Below are 22,466 nucleotides of genomic sequence, written 5' to 3' on the forward strand. Positions count from 1 at the left end.
TGTTTCACTACTGTTCAGGTATCACTTCCACATTAATGCGGCCAGAGAGTTGGTTAGGAGGCAATTAATGCGGAGACAGCTGTTACCATAGATATTTGTTTGCCTTCTCTCTCTCCCACCTTTGGCTCCCTTATCCCATCTTGAGTGGTGACGTAGCTCCGAGGTATGTTTGTAACCAGATGGCGTCCTAATCGTCCTCAGACTTGTATTGCCAAGAAGGTTTTTGTCCTCGGACGAATATTGAACTCACCTTTCGTGATATTCCCTCTTCCCTTCGTTTGGTTACCCTTTCAATCTGGTATGGGCCTCCTCGAGCAGGTTTGCCTCCTCGGATGGGCCACAAGCCCAATTAACTTGACTTTAATAACTTTAGTGACTGACCGGCCCCCACAATTAGTATTAGAGGTTTAAAAAAAAAATCACTATATAACAAGTCAAAATTGCTCATATTTTCATTCTTAAGTTTAAGTGTGTATTATGCCAAGAAAATTATTGCATTTGAGTTTTAAAAAATTGCGTTTTCATTAATTTTACATTGAGAATCTAGGACAAACTATTAATCTGGTGAAATATTCAAACATCATATGCATCAAGCTTGAAAAATTATCTTAGTTTTGACTAATACTTAGCATAGACATGCAAGTATTGTAATTTTTTGTTTTCTTTTATTGGGTGAGTACAACTATCTGTATCTATATTCTTAATAAATTCACGTGGATTTAGAATATGTACTCTCCAACATGTCTTTTCCCACTAGGTTTAACTAGTCTCCCACACTCTTTTCATAATCAATCAAAGATTCGAACTCCCCACCTACCATTCTTACTCTCTCTAACATACCTCTCATTATTGGATTGAAATCAGTTAATATTGCACCTTATGCAATAACAATGAATGGTTGAGATCGAAAGTTAGAAAAAGTAACTTTATCTCAACCATTAAATAAAAAAATATTAAAAAGAAGTAAAAACTTAAAGTTAAAAAGTTTAAAAGAGAGAGAGAGAGAGAGAGAGAGAGAGAGAGAGAGAGAGAGAAGGAAATGGGGTAATTGCACGAAATGCAATTGCACCGGATCTTAATCTCTCGTTATTTTCTTTTCAATAGTCTAAAAAAATAGTTCTTATTTTTTTTTTTCTATAAAAGTTCATACATAATCATCTTCAGCTCGTGTTGTTCTCCATCCGTGGCCAAATCTGCCATATATGTATCATCTAGTTGGATGTATCATATAGTTCATACACTTTTTTTTTTTTAATTAAATGTCACAAGACTCACAAGTCACGACTACAAAACTCTTGGCCATGTTTTAATTTCTTTTAAGCTAAATTGTAAATTATACCTTTAAAATGTAAATCTAAACATTTCCAAACTTTAAGGGGTAAAATTCAAATTTTGAAATATTAAGGTGCAAAATCCAACACTCCCAAACTTCAAAAGGTAAAATGCAAATTTTGAAACTTCAAAGTGTAAAATCAAAATACTTCCAAACTTTAAGGGTATAATTTACAATTTACACTTTCTTTTTTAAACTCTTACTTCTGAAAAGTATGAGAAAGATCATGGTTGGTCATTTTACCCCTAATTTATTGGAGAGATGGATTCCCATATTAAAAATTTTTAAAACAACCAAAAAACAAATCTATATATTTATTATAATGTTTTAGAGTATTTAGGGCAGTTTATATATAGTTTTTTTTAATGAAAATTTATATATAGTTAGTAAAACACTAACCAGATTAATAGTTGGTCATAAATGGAAAGTTTGGATTTTATTAGCTTTTTAACATCTTAAGTGCATTTCAAAAATAGTATTAAATTCAAAAAAATTCAAAAATAGTGTTAGTTAATATTTATATAAATGTTGATGAATAAAGAAGAAACCACACAACACATCTTCAAACATAATGAAGAAAAATCACAATCATCAAGAGCAAATGCAGTCATGGAGAAAATAAGTTAGTGACTCAGTGGACCAAAATTTCCAAAGAAATAAACATAAATTCAAAGCAATGCATCCCACGTTAACTTTGAAAAAAGAAATTTCAAATGTTTTTATGGATCAAGTATGATTTCTATAAGTTTCTCAAAAAAAAAAAAAAAAAGGGTATGATTTCTGTAAGCAACTGAGGGTGTAAGCAGTTTTGAGTTCAATATTGAAAATAGGGATTTTAGTTGACTAAAAAATAATTTTCACTTGACTTATTTTTTCTGAGGGTGTAAGCAGTTTTGAGTTCAATAAATTACTCAAACCTAGGTGAGTGAGTGAGTTGGGTTGGTGACCTGAGTAGTTTGAGCCGACAATACTAGCATTTGTTTCTCTAGAAAATCTATTATAAAAATAATTTTTTGAATTTTTCAATATTTTATAACATCAGAAAAAATAAGTCAAATGAAAATTATTTTTTAGTCAACTAAAATCCCTATTTTCAATATTTTCAAGATATAACTTATTTTTAGAGATTATTTTCCACTAAAATTTTATGGAAAACAACTCTATCTCACTTCACACTAAATAAAGAAGTCAAGAGGTAATATGGAAACTATTGAATACAACTTTATCTAATTTTAAGGTGATTGCCAAAATAGGAAAATGTGATAGTTTTTTTTTTTTTTTTTTATTAAAAACAAAATTGAAAAATGACTCATTTTTTAGAAACATTAATGTCAAAACAAACAAAACTTAATGACCTATGAGCTAATCTAGGGGTGGCAATTCGTGTTCGCGTGTCGGGTTTGTGTCGTGTCAACTCATACGTATCCGACTATATGGGTCAATACTAACCCAACATATTTATTAAACAGGTCAAGATTTCTCAATCCTAACACGACCCATTTATTAAACAGGTTAGTCGTGTCGACCTGTTTATTTGATTTTATCAAAATGAAGAAAAACATTTATGAAAAAACAAGCAAATAAATATTTTAAATATAAAATTCAAAACTAATGAGTAACTGCATCACAAATAATAATTTAAATCTAAAGCATATTTCAATATCATAAATAATCAATCACAATATGTCAAAAAAAATAAACTACAACAACTAATAAGTTTATATACTTAAAGTTTGAATGGTATATTGGTAAAATTTCATTTAATTAAACGAGTTAGACAGGTCAAACGAGTTCCATAAATTTAACCCTAACCAAACCTGTTTATCAAACAGGTCCGTCGTGTCAACTCGAATATGATACAAATCCATTAAGCCTCAACCCATAACCTGCTAATTTCGTGTCGTGTCGTGTCAAGTTCTTGATTCGTGTCCAATTTTGCCACCCCTAAACTAATCTAGTGTTTAATACAATTTTGTAAGCTTAAGGTCTCCATTGGCTTCAACTTTTTTTGTCATATTTTATCTTTTTATTGTAAGTGTGTTAAAGTATGCTTGCACATTAAAAAAAAAGAAAAAAAAAAAAAAAAAAGGAAAAAAGATTTTCAAAAGCTATAGATAAGAAGTTCTTCTCTAGCTTTTGAAAATCTTTTTTTTTTTTTTTTAACATACAGAAAAAAATCTAAATAAATTAATGCCAAACACGCATTAAGACTCGATAAAATTTTAACCTATAATGTTTGCTCTATAATAATTTCTCTATATCATCATACTAAGAAACAAATTACCAACCAAGCTTTGTGATGATCTCAACGCAATGTGTACGAATTTCTAGTGGGGTCAAGTGGATAGGGAGAGGAAAATCCATTGGCGAAGGTGGAGTATCTTAACTCAAGCTAAGAAAGCTGGAGGAATGGGTTTCCGTGATTTGAAGGCTTTCAATCTTGCTATGCTAGCCAAACAGGGATGGAGATTATTGCAAAACCAAGAATCCTTAGTGTTCAAGTGCCTCAAAGCTCGTTATTTTCCCAGCTGTACCTTCTTGGAAGCAATTGATTCACCGACTAGCTCTTATATTTGGAAGAGTATTATGGCTGCCCAACCTATTTTAAAGAAGGGATGCTGTTGGAGGGTAGGTGATGGATCATCTATACGGGTCTTGGCTGATAGTTGGATTCCCAATCACCCCACAAATAAAATTCTTATCCACCCGGTTAAGGAAGAATGGGAATGGAGAGTGTCTGATCTTATGGAACCTGACTTAAGGAGCTGGAATAGAGAGCTAATCATGTCAAAGTTTCACAAGGAAGATGCAGAGGCTATTTTAAGGATACCACTGAGCAGAAGGCAGGTAGTGGACTCGGTGATGTGGCTGCACATAGCAAGGGGAGTGTATTCTGTGAAATCAGGTTACTATGTGGCAACACAGGTTCTTAGGGGGGCGGATTGGACAGAAAGTTCGAGAGGAGTGTGTGGTTCTAAAGTCTGGGCAATGTTATGGAAGCTCAAGGTCCCAAATAAAATCAAGGTTTTTGGCTGGAGGGTATGCCAAAACATACTTCCTACCAGAGATAATTTAGTCCATCGACGAATTATGGATGATGACACATGTGAACTCTGCAAAAGTACTTCAGAAACAGTGATTCACGCCTTATGGGAGTGTGGGGTGGCGAGGGATGTGTGGCTAGCAGCCTTGTGAAGCTACAAAAATGTTTTGGAGGTCAACAAGATTCAATGCAATTATTTGAAGAGATGCAAGGCCGGCTGTCCAGGGAAGAACTGGAGCTATTTTTAGTCCAAGCCTGGATCATATGGTCCCAACGAAACAGGATTTCACATGGAGGCAAGCTTCAGTCACCAACCCAACTGAACAAAAGAGCACTTGATCTCCTGGCAGAGTTTCGACAAGCACAAGAACAGCTAACAATAGTCAGCAGAGCCAACACAGTGAGCAGATGGTGCCCTCCACCGATTTCAAGGTTCAAACTTAACTTTGATGCAGCCATTTTCCCTGACCTCAAGTGTTCTGGTATAGGAGCTATTATTCGCAATGAAAGAGGTGAAGTGATGGGTGCCATGTTCGCCAAGGAGCAACAGGTACAGGACAGCACGGAAGCCGAAGTACTTGCATGCCGCAGAGCTCTTGAATTTGCCATTGATATTGGATTTTCAGAGCTAGTGATTGAAGGAGACAGTGCGCAGGTGCTGAATTCACTAAGGTCCACTGTTACAAATCTGTCTCGGCTTGGTCATATTTTTGCTGATATTCAATGTTTGATGGCTAGCTTACTGTGGGTAGAAGTCGAACTGGTGAATAGGAATGCAAATGGTGTAGCACACTCCTTAGCGCGTTATGCAAAAACTATTGTTGAAGATGTATTTTGGTTAGAGGATTCTCCTCCACCAGCCTTGGAGGCATTGTATGTTGATTCCCTTCAATTTTAATGAATGAAAGTTTTGATGCGTTTTCAAAAAAAAAGAAACAAATTAATTTTTTTGTGTCGACAGGTTTGAACATAAATTGAAACAATTTTACCAATTGAGTTCACAATTGAAATCTCATTTATTAAGATAGTTATCGGGTATTATTACATTCTTGTCAGCCCATGAGTCACGACTTTGTGCTTGGATTAGGAAAAGAAAAACAAAAAGGGAATGTTTATTTTATAAAAGACGTGGGCTTTAATTATTATTATTATTTCCGATTGAATGCCTCTTTCTCTTTATTCATAGCTTGAGTTAAAACAAAAGCAAAACAAAATTACAAACTAGATCAAACTCTCTAAAAAAAAAATTACAAACCAGACTTTTTTTTAGAAGAAACTACAAACTAGATTTGAAAAATCTAAATAACAATAGCTTTATGAAAGTGGTCCGAAATTGAATGAAACAAAGGACCTAGATTTTTTTTTTTTTTTTTTTTTAAGAAGAGAAAGGCCTAGATTTTATATCAGCAAATGCAATCATGGAGCAAATAAGTCAGTGACTCAGTGGACCAAAATTTCCAAAGAAGTAAACATAAATTCAAAGCAATGCATCCCATGTTATCTTTGAAAACAAATGTTTCAAATGTTTTTATGGATAAAGTGTGATTTCTAAGCAACTGAGGGTGTAAGCGGTTGAGTTCAATAAATGAGGTTTGAGTAATGGTGGGTGATTGAGTGAGTTGGGTTGGTGATCATGTAGTTTGAGCCAACAAAATTTGCGTTTGTTTCTCTAGAAAATCTCTTATAACAATAGTTTTTTACATTTTCTAATATTTGATAGTATCAAAATAAATAAGTCAAATGAAAACTATTTTTTCTTCAAAAAAAAATGAAAACTATTTTTTAGTTAACTAAAATCCCTGTTAAAGATATGACTTATCTTTAGAGATTATTTTCCACAAAATTTTATGGAAAATAACTCTATCTCACTCTACGCTAAATAAGAAGTTAAGAGGCAATATGAAAACTATTGAATACAACTCTATCTAATTTTGAGGTGATTGCCAAAATAGAAAAATGTGATAGTTTTTTATATATAAAGAAATGAAAAATTACTCATTTTTTAGAAACATTAATGTTGAAACAAACAAAACTTAATGAGCTATGAAATAATCTAGTGTTTAATACAATTTTGTGAGCTTAAGGTGTCTGTTGGCTTCAGCTTTTTTTGTCATATTTTAGCTTTTAGTTCTTATGTAAAGCTTTTGAAAATCTCACTCTTTAATGTATAAAGCATATTTTAACACACTTACAGCAAAAATCTAAAAAAGTTGATGTCAAACGCACATTAAGACTCGATAAAATTTTAACCCCTATAACATCTATTTCATGATAATTTTTTTTATCATCAAACTAGGAAACTAATTAAATTTTTTTTTTTAAGGTAGGCAAGTTTGAACCCAAAATCAGAGCAATTTTACCAATTGAGCTCACAATTAAAACCTCTTTTATTAAGATAGTTATTGGGTATTATTACATTCTTGTCAGCCCATGAATCATGACTTTGGGCTTGGAGTAGGAAAAGAAAAAAAAAACGGGAATGTTTATTTTATAAAAGACGTGGGCTTTAATTATAATTATCTATTTATTTTTCGATTGAACTCTTCTTTCTCTTTATTCAATTCAAGCTAGCAGGTAGCTTGAGTTAAGACAAAAGCAAAACAAAATTACAAACCAGATCAAAAGTGGACGTCATAGGTTGAGATTTTCTATAATAAAAAAAAAAATTACAAACCAGATTTTATTTTTTTTAGAAGAAATTACAAACTAGATTTAAAAAATCTAAATAACAACAGCTTTATGAAAGTGGTCTGAAATAGAATGAAATAAAGGGCCTATATTTTTTTTGTTTTTGTTTTATTGAGAAGAGAAAGGCCTAGATTTTATATCAGGATACAACCTAGTTGTTAAGATCCATATATAACCCAGCAACATGCATAAATAGCATGAGATAACAAGACTAAAGGCTGGGATGTTTGACACAATCCTCTAATTCGACAATATTTTTTTGTGGATTATAATTTTGGTATTTTCAGAATTAATTTTAATGAATTTAAAATATAATTCAGATGTATTATGTAAATTATAATAATATATTGAAAATAATGTGTAAATTGTTTATGAAAGTACAATTTTCTTATAAGGTATGAAACAATTTAAGCCCATTATTTAGTAGAACTGTAATCGTTTACATAGGTTGAGCCCAGTTCCTTCAAAATTATCTCAAAATACCAAAATCAATCAAAATAAAAATTTTAAATTAAGTCCTAAAATCTAAAATAATTCAAACTTACAGGCTTAAAACACAATATTTTTTTAAACTACCATAATAGCGTAAGTTTTATTGGATCACTTGGATTGAAGAAGAGAGTCTAGAATCCTGCCCATACACCAATTTCTGCATCCAAAACATGGGCATGAAGGGGACCCAAGCAACAAGAAGGCCATGGGTAGCATAATTGGCTTTACAATAATGGAAACAGAACATCAATTATAGGATTTGGGGATCTTATTGATATATCATATATGCTGCCCATGATGGAAGAGATTGCCCAATGTGCAGTGACTGGGGAGTTATGTATGACATTGACTTCTATTATATTTAACACATCACGTTCAATGATTAAATTGTACAAACGCAAGTTGTGTCTAGAAGAAACAACTAAAATCGTAGAGTTTCAGCCCAAAGAAGATCTTCACTGACATCTGAATTAGTCAATGCATGGATAAATTTACCTACGTGATCTTGATAAACAGTAGCAAGGAGAGAGTCACTTGGTCTAGTCTCAACATCAAAATTAATTTTGAGCCATCCAAGAACTATGAGGTAGCAGCTGTTTCTTTAGGAACAAGCTCAATAAGCAACTCCCCCCTCTCCATCTCATTTACTGGCACTTCCATAAGCAAGTGTACATGGACATTTTCGTCTATTAAGCAGCCTCATTTTTTCCCTTAAGTTTTCTTCTTATTTTGGTGAGAAAACTTTTTGATAGATCCAGAGAAAAAACACCCAAATCCCACTATTTATTTTCCCTCCTCCTTACTAACAAAACACACTCCAAAAAAGTTTTTTTTTGCAAAGTTTTCATCCACCCTATTAAACTTCCAAACAAACACACCCTTAAATTATCTTTCTTGAGTCTCTCTTACTCAAATTAACAAGTTTAACTCTAGGTGAGCGCTTCCATAACCAACTCTTTATAGTTATGGCACCCGAAAACTCTTAAATTATCTTGACAGAAACAGAAGATTAATAAAGAAGTAACTACTAACAAACAAGCAAAAGTGTTCAGTACTTCACTTGCATGCAAAGTCATGAACAACTCCGTTCATTTATTAATAGGTCTAGGCAGCATCAAACATCGTGACAAACACTTGGCTGCTTGTTGTTACTCGAATAAATCAATTTGTGCCAAAATTTTGTAAGGGCAAATGGTGCCCACAGTTCATCATTCAAAATTGTTGGTACTGATTTTCCGATTTCAGGATCACAAGCATCCAAACAAGCAATAGGACCAGAAACACCTGTCCTGCCAGCTAAAGCCAGATGAAAGACAACGTAAAAATAAAAAGAACAGAAGAAAAAGGAGCACTGGCAATTAATTCAAATCTGTGGTAGGGTTGACCCTGTTGGTGGGAAATCGTTGCAAACAACAGTTGAGCTAACTTTACACCAAGCTCCAAGAGGGAAGGTCGCAAAAGAATAAACATTAATAGGGGTCGTCGGTCGTCCTATCCTATTATGGTGACATTATAATCTATAAAAATAAATATTCTAGTCTATCAATAAACCAAGCTTTTTATTCATTACTGATGGTTAAGTAACTTAGTTAAGTACAAAAACCAAGTTCATAAAATTTTGGCACATTAAGAAATAACAATATCACCTACAAATCCAAAAAGATCAATTTCGATGAGCTTCAGACAATTTTTTTCCTGTAAATAAGTAAAACCTAAAGATCACATTTGGGTTTGGGGGTTTAATTAAAATCAAGAAATGAAGAATAATTGCTGGTGTAGATTGCATAATTCAAACCAAGAGATTCGGCTCATATAAAAGTAAACAGGTTTGATATTATGAATTTGAAATGTCTTCTTACATCTTAATCATTTCAAGTCCACATACATTAATAGGGGGAAAAAAAAGGTTATTCCATACCCTATTCTATGTCATTTAAACTAAAATTTGTAATCAAAGTCCTCCTTTTTTTATCGCTCTATACAAACCAACCAAAAGGAATAGTTACAATGTCCCATATACCATAGAAATGATAATCCAATATACTCCCAACAGTACCACATAAAGGATTTACAAGGAAGTTGTGCAGTAGAAATAAAAACAAACACATCTACGCACACGGGCACACGCATATCACCATAGAGCATGCAAGAGACAGAAATTCTTCAAAATGATAATATGCTCCAAGTACTACAACTCTCTTCAACTTCACTAAATAAAACCAGACAATCAGTAAACCTTTTCACAAATTTTGGGTAATCCAAACAAAATATAAGGACAATAACCCAAATCTCATCAACCCAAAAACCCTAAAAAGCAATCATGTATTCCACCTCAAGAATACATTAGATTTTTTAATAATAGAATACATTAGTAAATGAAAGTGAAAAAAAAAAAAAAAAAAAAAAAAAAAAAAAAAACACCCCAATACCTAGTTATGATCATCTATCTAAAAGTCAGTCGCTTGATCACTAGCTTCCCTAACTTTCTTCCTTGTACAAACTTTCTCCCAAAATTCTCAACCACACTGTACAAACCATCAAAAAGCACTCCATATATATACATCAACAGCCAACTTCATGCTGTAGCCAAAGAGTAAACTTACATTCTTGTCTATGGACTTGAAGCAGATGCCTCTTGTCTTGGTTCTCTTAAATACCCAAGAAGAGTTTCAGCCTGCAAAACAAATCGGATACTAAATAATTAGAGTCAATCATAAATCCCAAAATCAGAGTGTAACATGCAATATCTAAGACCGTGGTCTTTCAACACAACATCATAACCTCTGAAAACTCTGAGCATTCCAATTATAACGATTTGCACAATATCTATGGTAAAGTTCATGCACAATGCATGGCGGACAGCATAAAATCAAATCTTAAAAGTTCAAGTTTGTAAGGCCCCATCTAAAAAGTTACCATATCAACAATTTGAGTGAAGATCAAGCTACTAATTGTTCAAGACTTATCAACGAGTGGAATCTATAGTCTTCACTACTTGGTATGGCAACTTTTTAAAAGTTAACCTAACCAATAAATTGTGACCCAAATCTTGTGCAATGCAAAATCCTGGATTCGCTCCCTAATTTTGTCAAAGTCATCAAGTAGCCCCAAATATGCATAACACGCGACGATATTACATCAAACGTTTTAGCCCAATTGCCTAACAAACAAACATAACTAGCATAATTCCATCACCATGCAACAAAACTATTTAACAATAGTACTGATTTTGAGGATTGATCTATGAAATTTGCACTATGTTTGGGAGTTTATAAAGGAAGGGAAAGGAAACGAAAGGAATGTAATGGATAGAATGGAAAAGAATACTTAGAATAGAAGAGAATTAAATAATTATTCCTTTGTTGTTTAGATATGTGAAAGAAAAGGAATGGAATACAAAATTTTTTGGAAATTGAATGGAAATGAATGATTTTATAACAACATTATTATTATGCTATTTCATTAATAAAAAAAGGGGTATATATATTTAAGAAAAAATTTGGGGTATCATGAGGACTTCTGTTAAAATTCATTTTAAAGCCCATTCTATTCTTTCCTATTCTTCTCAATTTTGGAGGAACTAAAAAAGGGGCCTATAAGGGAAAGGATCAAAGGAATGGAATATATGGGTTCCATTTCTTTTCCTCATATTTCTCTTCCCCAACAAGAGAAAGGGATAGAATACAACATACTGGTGTGCCTACATCCACGGCCACAGCTAATGTTTCACAATATCTCAAATACATGGTTGACCCCAATTAAAAACACCCTTATCTCAACTATAGAACACTCCTGAGTCCTTTACAGGATACCACTTTCTCATTCAGAATATGAACCACCATCTCTAACAACTACCAATCAACTCATATGACCAATTAACACAAAATCTAGTAGCAATTGATATCAAGAATGTCAAGAAGACAAACTATGCTAGAAAATAAGATGAAAAACAAGCTTAATTAGCTAACAAACCAAACCACTAATCAAAAGCAACATAATTGCCACTGTAGCTTTTCACAATCTGTTATGTTAAGTTGTTAACACTACCAATCAACTTAAAAAACCAAAAGAAACACTCACCTTGTGCTTAGCTCTAACACTCCCCGTCTGCGAAAGCGCGACCAGCGGAGGAATAGCCCCTTCTCTCACCAGCAGCCCTCTATTCCTCACACTGTCGGCACACAGCTGCAACAAAGTCACCACCGCAAACTCCTTCCCCTTCACAGTCCCATCCTCAATAGCCTCCACCAGCACCGCAATCCCGCCTTCCTCCACAATTGCCTCCTTCCCTTCCTCAACCCCAGCCAAGCTACTCAGCACAACCATCGCCTTCTCCGCCATCCCCGACCCCTGCTCCGCCACCAGAGCCACCAGAGGCTTCACCGCACCGGCACTCACCGCCCTCTCCTTATTCGGCTTTATCGAACAAAGCTTGTACATCGTCGTCAAAGCATCCTTCTTCCCTCTATTGGACCCATTCAGCAGCAACGAAACCAAAGGTGGGATGGCCCCACAAGCCCCAATTGAGCTCTTGTTCTCCTCCACCAAAGCCAAGCTCAGCAACGCACACGCAGCGTTCTGCTTCGAAGTCTCAGTCCCAGTCTTGAGCACATAAACGAGTGACTTTATAGCTCCAGCATCAGTAATCACCATCTTGTTCCCTTCGTGGAGAGAGAGGTTCAGCAAAGCCGTGACGGCGTGCTCTTGAGTCCAAGGATCACTACACCGGAGAAGCGGAATCAGAGCCGGAACGGCACCGGACTCGCCGATTAGAGCTCGGTTATCGGCCCGGTTCTTCGCCAAAAGCCTGAGCTTTGCCGCAGCAGATCGCTTCACAGCAATCGACGGCGATTGCAGCCCGTCTATGCAGATCTTCACAGTCGGCTGAAGATCCTCAGGCGAAATGCTCTCGATTATCTCGGTAGAGAAATTCTCTCTCTGCAAAAACCCCATGCAAGGCTCAGGGTGAACCTCGCTCGACTGGCCGTTGCTGTCCTCCAACGCCGGCGGTGGCAAGCTCGCGAGCCTTTGTAGCTCGCCGGAGATGTCGCTGCTGCAAGCTGAGAAGTCACTGAAAGCTTGAGAAAGATCCAGAAATTCCTCCTCCGATGAACTGGACTTCACCGACTTGTTGGTCCGCAGTGCCAGCTCGCCGAGACGCATGTCGACGACAGAGTCGGTGAGGTTTTCGGACACGAAAGCGGATCTCACGGCGGCGACGGGGCCGGAAAACGAGCAGCTGTTGGTGTCGTCGCCGCCGTTGTCGCTGTGAAACATGTTGGACCTTATCGTGCGCATCGAGCGTCCGACGTGTCGGTAAATCTTGGTGGAGGAGGTGGTGTAAATGTTTCGTGGTAAAGGGAAGCGATTTGAGCTGGAGTGAGAGTCTTCTAGAGAAACCATTGTTGGAAAACAACAAAAGTTTGAAACTTTTTTTTATTTGTTTGATGAATTTGAGAATGTTTTTTTTTAGGAAAATTTCATGGTGGAATGAAGTGTGAGAGAGAGAGAGAGTGAGAAGTAGAGAAGGAAGATGAGGGAAGAGATTTGAAGGCTGGCTTTTGCTGAGGAAAGTGGATTTGGTATCTGGGGTAAAGCTAAAATAACAACTTGGTTTGGTCATAAAAGTCACAAACCACATAAATAACACATGGTAAGTAGAGGTCTTATCAAGACTCAATATTGAGACCTTTCTTTTTTAAAGTATGTTGCTTCTATAAGTTGCTGTGTAAAATGGTATTTTGGCTTTAAAAGAGTGTTTATAAAGAGAGTTTTACTCATGAATGTCCAAGAGTATATATCAGTAAATTATTTTTTTTAAATTATAAAAAATTGAAAAAGTGATTGATTGTTTTGATAGTTTTTTCAATTTTTCATAAAAATTTTCTAAAAATGAATGATTAATGTATACCTTTAAAGTATATATTAGTCAAACCTTTATAAAAAAGTTATGAAGAATTGTTGCTCCCAAATGGAATTTCAACTTTTAAAAATGCGCTTTTAGCCATTTAAAAGGCCAAAACACCTAATTTCGTTTTGAGTTTTAAAAATGCACATTTAAAGGTCTGTTTAGAAACAATTTATTTAGCTGAAACTGAAAACCTTTTTGTTGAAAGTGTAGAAAAATAAAAGTTAAAATCTAACTGAATAATATAATGAGACTCATAAATAATACCAAAAAGTGCAATGAGAAACATAAATGTGGGGGCCAGTTAGCCAGAATGTACTATTAAAACTGTACGAGGATGGTCAAATAAGGTTATTATGGGAATGGCAGAAGAAGAAGAAATAAATATTGTATATGATAGTCCAAAATATGTCCGAAGAGAAAAGTCATCTCAGAAATAGAGATCCGAGATTAGTAGGAATGTCCTATCATCCTGAATATCCTTCAAGGTTGAATCACGGTTAGAAATCAGACATTGGATAAGAGAGGAGCAGAGGGAAACAACAAATATCTACAAAAGCTGCTACCTCCACATTAAATGCCTCCCAGCTAACTCTCTGGTCGCATTAATGTGGAGGTGATACCTGAACAGTGATGAAGCAGTCTTACAGCTGCTAGTTGAAGGTTCTGGGAGGTGTTGGATGGGACAAGTAGGAGTTCCTAGAACCTAACCTGCACGTGTGTGGTGGGGATGATACCAAAATTATAGTATATAGCATGGAAAGGTGGCCTAAAGAGAAGGATCGAAAAATCAAGAAATCTTTGTAATAATCATTTGAACTCTTGTAACATTGATCATCAATTGGACATTATAACATAGCTCCTCAGACTATGTCGATAACAGATTTTCTTACCTTACTTATGTTTGATTCTCTTAAATAAACAACTGTTGTTATCTTTCTTACTGAATATAACTAATTCTTTCATTCACGCACTACAAATTCATTGTTTGGGTTCAATGGGCTAAAACCCAATCCTATATTGGGTCCAATCCAAATTCAATCCTTACAATAAATAATACCAAAAAGAAATTAAAAACTCAAATAAACTTAAGCAAATAATCATATCCCAAATAGGTTTTTAGAGTCTATTTGAGAACAACTTATTTAGTTAAAATTGAAATTTTTTTTCTGAAGTAATATAGTTAAAACTAAAAGTAGCTGAAATATAATAAAATCGATGAATAATAGCCAAAAAAAAATAACTGAATAAAAAAAATTGACTTTTTAAATTACCTAATTAAATTAGACGGTCAAAATGCCTAATTAAATTACCCTAAAATCAATGGAGGGAAAGGAGTGTGACGTGACGGTCGGTGATCACAGTGTTGTTTTCGTGTGGAGTGAGTGTGGGGCCGTCGGCGGTGAGATGAAGAATTGAACAGATTGAAACGTCGACGAATTGAGAAACCAAGTTGAAATTACAAAAAAGTGCACTTTTTTCTTTCTTTATTTTTCAACTGGGGTTTTGGTTTTGTGAATGAATGTAGTTGACTGCTGCGATGTGGGAAAGATTCTGCTTTGGGAGTTACGACAAGAGTCACTTATTTAACAGTTGTAAAAAATAAAAACACTTTGGGATAGGTAGGGACATGTGTTGCCAGCCATTTTCACTTCTGTAACGTACTTTGATTATTAATTTCATTCATCTTGTATGCATACGATTTAGATCAGACGGTGCTGAGGGCATTTACAGAACTGAACAGATCAGCCCCTGAATGATAGCATGGGCAGAGCAGGGATTGCATCTAGAATCTTTCTAGTTTCTACTGTGTACACGTGCCTGGCTGCTGGAAATCTTTATTATTTCTCCAGTAAATGTTAGTACTAACCATGACTAAACCAAGCGACAGAGATTGTTGGGCCAGTTCAACATTTAAAGGTTAATTTCAATGCAAATAGTGGCCACCTACGACACAACTAAGAAACTTTTTAAAACAAAGCAAATATTCCAAAAGAAAAAAGAAACTTTTTTAAACAAAAATGGTAGGAGCAAGAAAAAAAATCACAATTTTTACCGTAATTTTCTATGTGACAAATTATAAGCAATGGAGAAAAATTGATAGATTGATATAAAAGTGACAAATAATTAATCACAATCTATCGAATAGGATAATTATGGTAAAAACTATGAATTCTTATATGATATTAAAATTACTCAATTTGATCAATGCTTGCTTAAATTATTAGTCTACTTGGTTAATGTATCTTTTTCATTTTTTACTTTGACCCTTCATTGTCTTAATAAAAGTTAGGTTTCGTGTTTATGTTCTTAAGATGTCACGTCACGTCACGTTACGTTATTTTATTAGACAAACAAATACACGTGACAAGTTTATGTGATATTAGAATTACTCAATTTTGTCGGTGCTCATTTTTTACTTTGACCCTTCATTGTCTTAATAAAAGTTCAGTTCCCGTTCATATTCTTAAGATGTCATGTCACATTACATTATTTTATTGGACAAACGAACATTCGTGACAAGTTTATGTAGTATTTACTGGAAAATATAGACCAATTGACTATTGGTGTAAACATAATATAACTCTTAAGGGGAAAATCAAAATTCTAAAATTTCCAGGGTATAAAATCCAAATAATCTCAAATTTTAGGGATGTAGTTTGCACTTTAGCCTTTTTTATAATCACATTTCATGTATATCATATATTCATATTAAAGTGCAAGTTGAGAGAAAATTCTATAAATTCTATTGAATTTTAATTTTGTACCAAGTGTTTTTTTAATTGCCTACTAATTCAATGCCAAATATCTCTATATTTTGAATGGGCTTCAGTTTCTATCACTTTTGTAAAAAAAAAAAAGGGCTTTAGTTTATACCAAGTGTATCCTATCTCTTATTTTGTGTCAAGTGTTTTTATTTGTAAATTCATGAATCTAGACTTAAAAAATATATTTTTAAATAAACTCATTTAAAAGTTTGTTATTGAATTAGAACCACTTATATTAAGACAAACGACTGAGAAAGAAAGACTCCATACTTCTATTTAAAACTTTAAATGTGTAATACTTCCAACCTATTTAAAGCTATTTTAAATCTATCTAAAACCACTTTTTAGAACCAAAGGCGGAGCCATGGGATCTATTCCCACCCCCCCCAAAAAAAAAGGGCACACTGCTTTGGGTTAATTTTCATTACTCTTTGTACACAGTAAGTCCTAAGTTGGGGGCTTTTTGGGGTGGACAACTCAATGACTTTCACTCAAAGTCACAAAGTAACCAGAGTAATAGCATTGCGTGGCTATTAGCCATCCAAAGGAGTAAAACATAAACCTGAGAGTGACAAATAGGGTAAGGAGTGAAAAGCGGTAAAATCATTTTTGCCCTTTGGATGTTCCCACTTTAGATCTCATAGTATAAATTTATTTATGTTTTCCTTTTTAATACTCATTTTAAATGATAATTATAATTAATACACTATTATGTCTTTTATATTGGTCTCAACTACTCTTTTTTTTTTTACAAGATATAAATTCTACTATAACCAAATTTAAGTATATATGTGTGTGAGTCTCCCTCCTAGAGACTTAAACCCTGACCCTTACCCCCCACACCCTACAAACACTTATACTTATGAAGTGACCATCGCATCAAGGATGTGCAATGATATATTGGTCTCAACTACAATACACACACACACACATATATATGCACCAAGGGAGTCAATACCGTATAGGAGGCTGTACTGGTTTGACTAGTAGTACGATATATTTCGGATACCGGTCAATACTGGTGTATCGTTTCGGGTTTACCGCTATTTTTTATATTTATAATATATATATATATATATATGTATGTATGTGTGTGTATATATTTTAATAAATATAAAAGTTACCATAAAACATTTCCTCAATTCAAAACTAATTATTCATGGTTTTAGACTTTAGTATCAATTAAAAAAAAAACACACACACACACAATATAAAAAATTGAAAGCTTAAAAGTTACCATTACATACTAAGAAAACAAATAATACTAATAAGTTAATGAAAATAAGTTACCATTCTGCCCTAACAAAAATTCAAAAATTACAAACTTAAAAAAAAAAAATAAAAAAAAAAAACTTTTTTTCTGTATCGACCAGTATGCCCGGTACTGGCCGGTATTGCCCGAAATTGGCCGGTACATCCGGTATTTAAACCGGTACGAAACGTTGATATTTCGATACCGGTATACATACCGGTACAATACATACCGGCCGGTACCGATACAGTATTGACTACCTTGATATGCACGTGCATACATGTGTATAAATTTTTTTTTTTGATAATATACATATGTATACCGGCTGGTACCGATATGGTATTGACTACCTTGATATGCACGTGCATACATGTGAATAATTTTTTTTTTGATAATATACATATGTATAATTGTATATACATGTTCCCCTTGGAAGTCAAAATCCTGGCTTCGCTATTGTTTAGAATCACTTCTAATTGAAATAAACTAATCCATATTTTCTTATGATAACATATTATTAGTTTTAAAATTGATTGTTCATACCTATTTGAGATCTGCTTATTTTGCTGAAACTAAAATTTTTTTTGCTAAAAGTACTGTAGATAAAGGTAAAAGTTAGCTGAAATAGTATAGTGGAACCTATAAATAGTACCAAAAAGTGGAGTGGGGCCATGAATAGTAGCAAAAAAAACTGAATAGTAAAATAAGTTGGTCTTTTAATTTGTAGGCAAACACACACCTAGGATCTGTTTGGATACCGCTTATTTTGCTGAAAACTGAAAATTTATTACTGGAAATACTGTAACAAAATAATTTTTATAGGTATGAATAGTGCCGTGGGACTTAGAAATGCATGATTATGCGTGTTTTTGCATTTTTGACTGGGCCGTGAACTGTACTATGGGACCCAGCCAAAAATGCAAACACAAAATAATTTGCCCGCAAACGCACGCCTAGTACATAATTTTAGTTTAGCATGAACCTTCTCATGAAGAAGCGTTGCAACTTGCAACAAAAGAGAAATTTCAAATCAATGTCGGAACTAGAATTTTATTTTTTAATGGGGGATTAGTAAATTCTATATATATATATATATATATATATATAGAAAACTACAAGATGGAGGGGGAAATTTTTAAAAACTAGGGGGCCATGCTCCCCCCCCACCCCTTTGAAATAATCTTTCGTTCATGCGTAAGCATACTAAAATTAATAATTTAACATCATAACTTAGTAATATAATTAATAAATTAGAAGGCTATTCAAACTTCAAATAGCTGGTTTAACGGTTTTCAATTTTATGTGATAAATCTATAAAAATAAAAAATATTATGTGATAAGTCAAATGAATTCAACTCTTATAATAAACTTTTGAGATACTACTAATTCAATGTGTGAAATGGAAGGAGTGCACAAACTCGAGAGATTAGTTAAATGTTCTATTCCACAATTTCTACTTCCACACCAACCCAACCCAAAAAAAAAAAAAAAAAAAAAGTAATTTAAAGATGGTTCATGCATGATAAACAATTCGGTCCATTCATTTATTAACATATTTAGTTTAACATTATCTTATAAACCTATGTTCATTTATGATGCAACATGCTGAGTTGTTTGCCACCCTGACTGCAATTTCTAATTCATAGGAAAAAAGATAGTGTTTGTGACCAAATAACAACAACAAAAATCCCATCAAAAAAAAAAAAAAAAAAAACAAAAAATGATAGTAGGTACACCTGCTATGTCGTGAATTGTGCCATCTTGAAAGATACATTTTACGTGTTCATTATTTTGAGCGCTCGTGCATTTTCAGATGTTGTATCATATTCATTATCTTTTAAATTTGGAAGTAATGATGCTAGTTTAGAAGATCTACTCAATTAATTTTGAAGTATTTTGAAACGTAAAGTTTGATGTTTTTGGTTGAACTAACGAGTGTCCTCTCAATGATTACGCGTTTTTGACTATGAATAATGATATCTAAATCTACCGCCCACCCTGCTTTTACAATAGATTTCTCATTTCTTGACACGAAATAGGAGTATAGGACACATTTTAAATCCCTAAAGAGTGGGAATTAAATTTCAAATGTCATTGTGAGCTTGTGACCATTAAATTAAGTAGTGTAGGAGACTAGTTAGGAGTAGGATTAGCCTCTATATCCAATTATTACTTGTAGGATTTTGATTTTATGAGGGTCATGATGGATAGGCAGACTTGTGCAAACTTGTGGTTGCTTTTAGCTATAGAAAGTTGTCCTATGTTGTATGTGGTGGCCAGTCCACGAGTGACAGCGAGGCCAGTTTACAAGTTATTAAATATGTGTATGAAACATATTATATATATTGCATAATTTATATTATAAATGTCACTTTACATGCCTATAGGCACATCAAAAAGTATACGCACATCAAAACAAAAATATATATACAGCTATCTATAACTTTTAACCACAACAAATACAATTTTTTTTTTTTTTGGTAAGATTGTCTTCCTATTTCTTAGGCAATCCCCGATGTAAATTTATATATAGTCAATGTGTTATTTATTAGGAGAGGAGAAAGTTTTCTAGCTGGTACAGTCTTTAGTATGGTTGACCAAGATGCTACCAGCTTTCTTGCTATTGTATTGAGTACTTGTTACTTTCTTGGAATAAAATTTTGCTGTTTATTCTTAAAAAAAACCATAAAAAATACAATAAAAATCTCTAACTCTTAAGTCTTAACTACAAAATATAAAGCTATCATTTTTTTCCTAAAAATAAAGACACAATGAAAAATTCCTAAAACCTACTATATAGTGATTGATAAAATCATAATTTACGTGTATTTGTAACTACATGACTAATTTATAATGAATTATATATGTAACTTGTTTTTACGAAACAACATAGAGCAGATTCTTCCTAACAAGTAAAACTTTCTCCTCTTTCATGGGATTCTTTTTAGAATTTTCCAAAATGGAATTTAAATTCATTGTTCATCTTATAGGATTTCTCTTCTTTGACAAATAATAATAATAGCTTAAAAGGTGTAAGGCCATTAAGTAATAATGGTATTTTATTTGAAACAATTTATTTTGAATTTAATGACATTGGTCCATACCATCCGTCTATATAATTTATTATGAAACAGCTCTTCTTTTTGTGTACGTGTGTGTGTGGAGATGTGGTATCTCAAAAAGGACACACAGCTCATATTTGATAGAAAATGGTCCAGTCGTTTTGGTATGAAATGTCACGTATCTTGAGATATGGTGTCATGTATGAATGTCACGTAATTTGGTTTATGGTCTTAGATGGGGCACGTTTCTCTGATTCTCTCTTTTAAGAAGCTAATAATGAATAATAGAGATATCTAGCTATCAATGCCCAATTGCCCATTGCTATCAACCTTGCTTCCTTTGGATTTCGTCGATGGATTTACTACAAGCATTTGGCGGCCGGTCACCAGTTTTGCAACGTAACCTTGCATGATGCGATTGATCATGTGGCCAAATTCATGTTCAAAGAAAAGAAGAAATTTCATATTTATATTTTGTATTATTGAGCACCTTCTTAATAATTCTTTTATTATGATATATTTGGGGCATGGTATATGCTATGATTAATCTATCCTTTATACAATCTTATTTGGTACATGATTTTAAACACATGTTTTCAGTTTTTAAACAACATTATATATATTTTCACATACTTTTCCACTCATACGTATTTTCAAAAAAATTGAAAACTGTTGTTTAAACACATGTACTAAACGGGCTCTAATATTAAAGAAAAAATATTTTATTTACGCTTATGAAAGATGGGTGGAAATTAACTTGAAAATATAGAGTACTAATTATAATAATGTATAGTAATAAATTATAATATAATGGATACCATAACCATAAAAAGAACACACACAAAAAATAAACATTAAAATTTGAAAAACTCGTTGGTAATGGTTTTAGTATTTTGTGGTTTGGATGAAAAACTTAAACCTCTAGGGAGGGGATTTAATTTATCACATAATTAAGACTTGAGACGGGAAAATTTGAGAAAAGTTTTTGTTAGAGATATATTAGCCCATTAGCATAGACTCAAGCCTAATTCTACTTTGTGTGCAAGTCAAGTCTCTTACTTGCACTAGAAGTCTATTAGTTTAGGGTTTAGTTTGCTATATATACTCATGTTATGATTTATTGTAACATAGGTTTTGTACCACATTCTTATATAAGAAAGATGAAGCCCTTATTTTATTGTAGGGGGGCGGTTTTATTGTTGGCTATGTGCAGTGATTTTAACCTCTGATTCTGCTACTTTTGTAGGTAAGAACAAAATTATTTTTGTTTAGAATTTTTTGAAGGGCAAGGTTATTTATTTTAGATAAAATTAGTTAATTGAGCTTAATTTTGTTTTTAGTTTTACTGGTAATTTTTGTTGTTGAGTTTTTTTTTTTTTTTTTTTGGACATGTATATTTTGTTTTAGATATTAGATCTATAATTTTTTTTATGGTCACTAAAATGAGAAAAATGCTAGAGTTGCAAGTTTTTAACAAATTACTTATGTAATAAGTGGTTACTAGTAAGTAAAAAAAATGATGTTAGTGGTCTGCCCATATGCGAATCAATAAGAATTTGCTACCAAAAAGGTTTGTAAAAATATTATAAAAAAGTTTGTAAGTATAGCATTACTCTTAAAAGAATCAATGATATTGTTAAAGGGAAATAAAATGTAATTTTATAGAATAAAATTGCTAAAATTAACACACATATATATAATAATATTTTTTAAAAAAAAATTAGGGGGGCAATGGCCCCCCCAGTCCAAGGGTAGTTCCGCCCCTAGCTGTAAGGCTAAACCACGTAACTCTAGTATTCTTGTGTTCCTATTTTATACTTTCCTCATTTGCATCTATTTAAGCATATTCAACATGGAATATATCATAACTAATATTTAACAATTTTAGAAGGAAAAAAAGTCTAGAGAGGGGATTTTAGA

The 22,466-nt window shown here is 33.2% G+C and overlaps 1 protein-coding gene across 1 annotated transcript; it reads right to left on the reverse strand.

Moving 5' to 3' along the window:
• Positions 1-9,742: 9,742 nt before the first annotated feature.
• On the reverse strand, positions 9,743-13,160 carry LOC126726933 (U-box domain-containing protein 4). Its single transcript, XM_050432351.1, has 2 exons — positions 11,637-13,160; positions 9,743-10,230 (listed from the first exon to the last, which is right to left on the reverse strand). The coding sequence occupies exons 1-2, from the start codon at positions 12,957-12,959 to the stop codon at positions 10,168-10,170; spliced, it is 1,386 nt and encodes a 461-aa protein (XP_050288308.1). The 5' UTR covers positions 12,960-13,160; the 3' UTR covers positions 9,743-10,167.
• Positions 13,161-22,466: the final 9,306 nt, after the last annotated feature.

The sequence above is a fragment of the Quercus robur genome, chromosome 5, assembly GCF_932294415.1.
Source record: "Quercus robur chromosome 5, dhQueRobu3.1, whole genome shotgun sequence".
NCBI classification, from domain to species: Eukaryota; Viridiplantae; Streptophyta; class Magnoliopsida; order Fagales; family Fagaceae; genus Quercus; species Quercus robur.

Bases quoted from the DNA above. Each gene is read 5' to 3' on its own strand.
- LOC126726933 (XM_050432351.1), bottom strand. From the start codon at position 12,959: ATGGTTTCTCTAGAAGACTCTCACTCCAGCTCAAATCGCTTCCCTTTA. The intron at 10,231-11,636 runs GTGAGTGTTTCT...TTTGTTTTGCAG, and splicing joins GTGTTAGAGCTAAGCACAAG to GCTGAAACTCTTCTTGGGTA.